Source organism: Notolepis coatsorum, assembly GCF_963971535.1.
Source record: "Notolepis coatsorum genome assembly, chromosome: 18".
NCBI classification, from domain to species: Eukaryota; Metazoa; Chordata; class Actinopteri; order Aulopiformes; family Paralepididae; genus Notolepis; species Notolepis coatsorum.
In genome coordinates, this window is record NC_140182.1 from 23,250,456 (window position 1) to 23,258,213 (window position 7,758).

Here is a 7,758-nt window from a genome sequence, read left to right on the forward strand (position 1 = left end):
GTTTTAAAACCAGAGACAGTGGACAGACTTGTCTTTCTTGCCTGCAACTTAAAGTAATGGCTTTGCTTGTCCAAATGACAATACTGACCAAATTCAGATTTCTTTTTCTCTTGTCCATTTATTTTGTTTGCTTTCTAATTTAAAATACATTTTGAAACCGTCTGTACACAGTAGGCTATGTGTGCTAGCAGAACTAGACTCCAGTCACGAGTCACAGTGCACATGTGCGGTGGTTTGTCCACCAAAAAAGCACCAAAAGATCGAAAATAAACTAGCAGAGCCAGAACTGTTCATAACTCCTCTGGAGCCACAGCCAGCAGAGAAGCCGGTTTACTTTAGCTTTTAAACCAGCTGCAGCCTGAGAACTGGAGTGTGAGGGGATGTAACACTAAAGATGGCGGCAATGACAAAGAATTGCTGCAAAATAAACATACATCTGTTGTTATAAAAAAAAAAAAAAAAAAAAAAAAAAAATTATACTTATAACAATTCGATAATTATCGATATCGAGAAATAAAATAAAATTATCATATCGTTATCGCGATATGATTTTTTTCCATATCGCCCAGCCCTACTGCAAACCTTCATAAACAGATGTTTACGACAGATCCTGGGAATCTACTGGCCAAACACCATCACAAACGAACAGCTCTGGCAAACCACTCAACAAGAACCACTTGAAACCCTAATCAAACGCAGGAAATGGGGCTGGATTGGACACACTCTGAGAAAACCATCCTCCAACACAACCAGGCAGGCCTTAACCTGGAACCCACAGGGGAAGAGAAAGCCAGGAAGACCCAGAAACAGCTGGAGAAGGTCTGTCGAGGCGGATCTCAAGGAAGAAAGAACATCATGGAAGGAAGCAGAGAAAATCGCCCAACACCGAACCAGCTGGAGAGATTTCATGAATGACCTATGCTCCCCAAAGAGCAAAAGGGTTTAAGTCAAGTAAGTCATGCTGAAGCCATTCTAAAATCAGCTATAAACGTAAACATGTGTGCGTGGCTGTGTGCGTGCGTACGCGAGCGCACGTCCCATCTCCGGTCTGGGTTCTGGAGAGGTAGCTGACTGTACCCCTGGCTCTCTTATCATCAGCATTATGAGATAGTAACTAAATAGTAACGCACAGCCACTTGGAAAAGTAATTGTAATCAGAATACTGGCTTGTAAAAAGTAACAAGTTAGATTACTATTGACTGAAAAAAGTAATCAGATTAGAGTAACTAGTTACTTAGTAACTAGTTACTGGCATCACTGGTTACAAGAGACTTTTAAGTTTAAGTCAAGCACTTTCATATATGTTAAGTTTAAGTTTAAGTCAAGCACTTTGATATGTTATGTTGTCTGTTTAAGAAAGAGTGCAATAAATGATTTTATTAAAAAAATAAGAATCGTGTGAGAGAATCGTGATCTCAATTCTTAGAGAGAAAAATCGTGATTCACATTTGAGCAAGAATCGCCCAGCCCTAGTCTGGAGGATGAGCACAGTAAACACCAGTCCAGTGTGGTCTTTCTGGACAGACACATCTGGAGGATGAACACAGTAAACACCAGTGGTCTTTCTGGACAGACACATCTGGAGGATGAACACAGTAAACACCAGTGTGGTCTTTCTGGACAGACACATCTGGAGGATGAACACAGTAAACACCAGTGGTCTTTCTGGACAGACACATCTGGAGGATGAACACAGTAAACACCAGTCCAGTGGTCTTTCTGGACAGACACATCTGGAGGATGAACACAGTAAAAGGTCTGGAGCCACTCACCTCGCCTGCCTTCTTGCTGGACTTGCATTTCAGCGACGTGCGCTTCTTCTTTTTACTTGACTTTAAAGAAGACTGAGAGGAGGGAGACGAGTCAGTTCACTGTCTGTCCAGACAGACGCACGTTTTAAAAACACAAAGACATCCATCCAAAAGGTTTTATGAGGAATTATGGTTGCAGTGATTTTATGTTGTGAGTGTGTGTGTGTGTGTGTGTGTGTGTGTGTGTGTGTGTGTGTGTGTGTGTGTGTGTGTGTGTGTGTGTGTGTGTGTGTGTGTGTGTGTGTGTGAGGACACAGATACGGTATGAAGCTCTTGTGCGCAGGCAGGGCCATCCCTCAACTCATGAAGGCCTTAAGGCAAATAGTAGTTTGCAGGCCCTTGTGTTTTACCTTAACCCTGTCACTGCCGCACTACCAAACGGTTAACCCTTTCACTGCCGCAGTAACCGTCGGTAGTGTGATAGTAAAGGGTTAACCTTCTGTAGTGTGGCAGTGAAAGGGTTAAATCAGATCTCCACAATTTAGCGGCTGAGCTGTTTCTACATGTTGCCGTTCAGTTTAAATTAAGTTTGACATGATGTTTTGAAGGGCCCTCTGATTGGTCAGTTGAATGTCTTTTTGACATGATGTTTTGAAGGGCCCTCTGATTGGTCAGTTGAATGTCTTTTTGACATGATGTTTTGACGGGCCCTCTGATTGGCTGACTGACCTCCCTACGATTAAAATAACGAAGGAGTGCCTTTATTAAATGGTTCCACTACTAATTCAACAGTCATATAAAAATCTCTTTCAAAGAAAATGTATTCCGATTGGTTGGGGGCCCAATGAAGCCCTAGGCACAGCGCCTGGTCTGCTGGTGCACGTATATATATATATATATATATATATATATATATATATATATTATATGTGTGTGTGTGTGTGTGTGTGTGTGTGTGTGTGTGTGTGTGTGTGTGTGTGTGTGTGTGTGTGTGTGTGTGTGTGTGTGTGTGTGTGTGTGTGTGTGTGTGTGTGTGTGTGTACCTGTGGCTTGCGGACCCGGATGATCCACGTAGGAGGTACAATGGCAGCGGCGTGCGCTCCCAGAGAGCAACACTCCTCGATCTGTTGCAGCATGAAGCATGTCACCTTGTTGTGGTACTGAGAGAAAACGCAGAGCGAAAAGTCAGGGACAAGAACCCCCGCTCAAGTTCAAGTTCTCTATTTGGAAACTGCTTAGCTAGCTCATTATCTTTGTAACAAATATATCGGTAAGGAAATAGAACAAGTGGCTTGGTTCACGGTTGTGAAATCGGCAAGTTAACAGCCTCTTTGTTTGCATAGTAAGGTTCTGCGTGCCTGGTGACGTTCTGCGTTAACCTTTATTTATCCAGGCAAGCAATTAAGAACAAATTCTTATATACAAAAGCAGCCTGTCCAAAAAGCAAAGGCCTTTTGTGGGAAGGGGGGGTGGGAGGCTGTAACAAAAACAAGGTTATGTACATGCATACAAGTAAATAAAATACAAAATGACAGTAGCAATAGTATACAAGGACAACAATAAATAAGGGAGAGAGAAGGAAAGGGAGAGAGGGAAAAAGAGAAAGGGAAAAAGAGAAAGGAAGAGTGAGAACCAGAGGGAGAGAGAGGGAGAGCGAGAACCAGAGGGAGAGAGAGAGAAGAAAGGGGGAGAGGGGTGAATGGGGTGATACACAGAGCGGACAGAAGCACAAGATCATGAATTTGGCATGAGAGACCAGTAAAGGTACTTACCGCCTGTTTACACCAGGAACAGCTGATGGCAACAATCTCTTTGCTATGGAATGAGAACTTCTGTTGAAAACCCTGCGAGGGGTGGTGGTGAAATAGGAGTATGTTAGGTTTTATGTTCTACAGGGTCACCTGGTCAAGAACTTTCAATTAGGAATAAAAGTAAACCGCTTGCTAAAGATGCTCCACAGATAGTGAATTGGGGGAAGATGTCAAATAAGTGTATTTTCCTAAATGTTAGGAGTGTTCATTCAAAGGTGCTATAGATGAAAATGTAGACTAATCATTTAAAAAAGACTATACATCCACAGCTTTTAGAAAGGTGCAGAATAAAAGTTGCTTTTCCCCCCAAAGAAATGATTGATTTGCTAATCTTTGGCGGGTCCAAAATGAATGTTGTTATTTACATGTTGTGTGTATGTATCCCCTCCCTACTTCCCATTTCCACACGTGGAACGCACCTGATTGGATAAACGTGCCGCTAGTGGAGACATGCTGACATGCTGGTTCTCTAGTCTAGTGGGACATCTAGTGGCTCAATGTTATCTATAGCACCTTTAAGTTTTTATTAGATTTATTTAAAGGGCATACCTTCCCACATTGTCGGCACTTCCCCGCCTGGCGTCTCCTATGGACCCAATGGTGTCGTACCACGTTGGGCTAGAATAAGCAAAAGTCCATTAGATGACATTAAAACCATAAACAACAACTTTATTGTGAGATGCATTTATTCTCTATAAATAATAAAAGTCCCTTTTCATTACAGTGGAAAATAATGATTTAGATTAGATTCAAATGTATTGTCATCATGCAGCACAAGTATAGTACAATGAAAATAAGTTGTCATCTAACCAGAGTGTAAAGGTAACAGTAAAGTGCAATAATAATATACTATGTATCAAGTGATTATATAATAATAACGTTATTTATATAGCACCTTTCATACATGGATTGCAGCTCAAAGTGCTTCACAGCAAATAGCATAAAATGAACATAGGGATAACATTTGCACACAGTTGGCAGAATAAAAGCAATGCATACAGTGCAGACATAAGAATAGGTAAAAAAGACAATAAAAGTAGTGCAATGTTGCAATGTAGAAAGTGCAGACATAATAGGCATAAAATAAGTACAATAAGTACAGTGTTGCTCGAAGCATATATATATGAAATATATATAAGGAAGCTACTGAGTAAATATGCCAATCTAATGTTATGTACAGTGATACAAGTATAAATACACTATGGTATTTATAGCAATAGGGGTGGTATTTATAGGTTAAAGTAATGTCACATCTTAGAGTAGAGTAAGCAGAAAACAACAGACTAACCTCTCGAATAGTTCTAGATCCTGGTTCCCTAAACGATGGTTTACACCTGAAATTTATCTGTGGACGAAAGGAGTATAGACTGTGACACACAACTAGACAGAGAAGCGGCAGTTAGGTTAGGACACATTCTTACCTGTTCTATACACATTGTATGGTTCTTGCCTTATCTAGCTGTTCTATACACATTGTATGGTTCTCACCTGTTCTAGCTGTTCTATACACATTGTATGGTTCTTACCTGTTCTATGTGTACTATACACATTGTATGATTCTCACCTTCTCTAGCTGTTCTATACACATTGTATGGTTCTTACCTTCTCTAGCTGTTCTATACACATTGTATGGTTCTTACCTGTTCTAGCTGTACTATACACATTGTATGGTTCTTACCTGTTCTAGCTGTACTATACACATTGTATGGTTCTTACCTGTTCTAGCTGTACTATACACATTGTATGGTTCTCACCTTCTCTAGCTGTTCTATACACATTGTATGGTTCTTACTGTACCTTCTCTAGCTGTTCTATACACGTTGTATGGTTCTTACCTGTTCTATACACATTGTATGGTTCTTGCCAGTTATATCTGTTCTATACACATTGTATGGTTCTCACCTTCTCTAGCTGTTCTATACACATTGTATGGTTCTTAATGTACCTTCTCTAGCTGTTCTATACACATTGTATGGTTCTTACTGTACCTTCTCTAGCTGTTCTATACACATTGTATGGACCGATATCTTGCATCCAGCACATTTCTTCCTTGCCACTGATTTTTGCTATGGAGAGAGAGGGAGGGGAGGATATCACACACTATTATTTTCACATGTTAACAGACAAAAATATGTTTTTAAATACTATCATACCAGTATATAAAGTGTAATGCCTGTCTGATAAAAATATTGGCTGTCATTTTGGATTTATTAAAAAAACATAGTGTGGTAGTGAAAGGTTAACCTACTGTAGTGTGGTAGTGAAAGGGTTAACATAATAGTTTGAGAAATTTGTCAATAATTGGCAATTTTATTTGCCAATCAGTTTTTTTGTTTTACTTTGCACAAATATGCCAATTCACTGTAAAATCTTGTAGCAGTAATCAATTATCTTAAATAAATCATTGCGCGATATCAAGTTGTTCAAGTTGTAATACTCTTATCAACATGAGTCAACAAATGCTTGCTTTATGCAGCCATTTAACACAAACGGATGACCCTCATGCATTGCAAATTTGCATCAAATTCAAAACAGAGTGATGCACAAAATAACTTATAAGAAAATAATCATTTAAAACAATGAATAAAGGTCTCTCTCTCTCTCACACACACACACACACACACACACACACACACACACACACACACACACACACACACACACACACACACACTTTGAGTCAGAAACAAACATAGTATCAATGAGAGTATCAATAAAACACCTGAGTGAAGTCTAGTAAAAGAAATTAAAAAAATAGTTAAAAAAAAAAAAAAAAAAAAAAAACATTAATCGTGAGTTAAAATAAATAGTGGCTTTAAAGGAATTGTGCGTTAACGCGTTAATATTGCGTTAACTTTGACAGCCTTAGTTAGGACATAATATAATACAGAAGGCACCAAATAATTTCTCCTGCCCAAGAAACGTAGGGGGCGCTCTAAATCTAGATGCTTTGTACATACCGCTCACATCAGACTCACCAGTGTTTTGGCAACGCAATACTGTTCTCCCACATAGCAGACGTCTCCGGACACACTGGTCTCAAACCAGATATGGTCCCCGAGCTGTGCACTGTCCTGAAAGAATAAATACAAATAAAAAAGAGAAAGACAATCATGAGAAATAGAGTTATAGCAGACAGTGATCCTGCTGTACAACTACGATTATATTGATGACAATAATAGTGCCTCATCTGGGTTGAACCCGAGGAGCAGCACAATTCGCCAGGGGTGGGAAAAATCTATAATATATTGCAATATTTTGCATGCAGATATTATATTGATACAGTGACGCCAAGTATCGATATTTAAAAGTAATAATAATAATAAATCCCATTTACTGCAATATAAATAATTGGAATGAAGTGAACAGACTGAAAACGTGATCTTATTAGATAAAACAGATGATTTATATTGCAGATGTTAACAACGTTTTCCATTGGGGACATCATTTGCAGTTGAAAAAAGCTAATTAATCGCAATATCGTGACTCTAGTATCGTGATAATATGGTATTGTGGGGCCTGTGGTGATAATATGGTATTGTGGGGCCTGTGGTGATTCCATCCTGGATGCAATTTGTTTCTGTGCAATTTTTTTTTGATTTTTAAATCTTTATTTCGAACATGTAAATAAAACTAAATAAAACTAAAACAAATCATTAATCTCTAGCAAATTACAACAGATTATCATGGCTACGATTCAATTATGAAATGATTCTCCATACATCACAACTTCTCCATCCCGTTCAGGATATTGTGATTTGAATAGTTTTTACAACAGGTCACTGCATAAAACCTCCAAGTATTATTGTTAGTTCAAGGTTAAAAACGGATTAGAAATTACTTAAAGTTAAGCCAAAAAAGTCCTGTTTGGTATTGCACTTTACTTACATATTTAGTTTTGGTAGGTTGGAGTTTGGTAACTTATTGTAGTGTGAATGTCTCCAGACCTCTCTTGGCAGAGACCCCTCCCCATGTCCACACTCAACTCCAACCCACACATTGGACCAAAACAAAAACAAATGTAAACAAAGTGCAATACCAAGCATGGCTATTTTGCCTAGAGGTCTCTGTTTAATTTTAACTCACAATTTTACTTGAATTTCACGACAATTCACTGCAAATCAAATAAAGATGTCTGTCAGTGCGAGTGTTTCAGTGTTCTAAAGGACAAATTTGTATATATTTTTAGTACAGTC

General features: G+C 38.9%; 1 protein-coding gene across 3 annotated transcripts in view; it reads right to left on the reverse strand.

Moving 5' to 3' along the window:
* Positions 1-7,758, reverse strand: part of dgkzb (diacylglycerol kinase, zeta b) — a 189,632-nt gene that overhangs the window by 80,208 nt on the left and 101,666 nt on the right. For all 3 annotated transcript variants that reach the window (XM_084334853.1, XM_084334851.1, XM_084334852.1), the window contains exons 3-9: positions 6,541-6,636; positions 5,551-5,628; positions 4,851-4,907; positions 4,112-4,180; positions 3,524-3,595; positions 2,795-2,911; positions 1,773-1,844 (exon numbers count right to left, since the gene is read on the reverse strand). In XM_084334853.1, the coding sequence (XP_084190979.1) occupies positions 1,773-1,844; positions 2,795-2,911; positions 3,524-3,595; positions 4,112-4,180; positions 4,851-4,907; positions 5,551-5,628; positions 6,541-6,636 (561 nt within the window). The remainder of the gene's footprint in view (positions 1-1,772; positions 1,845-2,794; positions 2,912-3,523; positions 3,596-4,111; positions 4,181-4,850; positions 4,908-5,550; positions 5,629-6,540; positions 6,637-7,758) is intronic.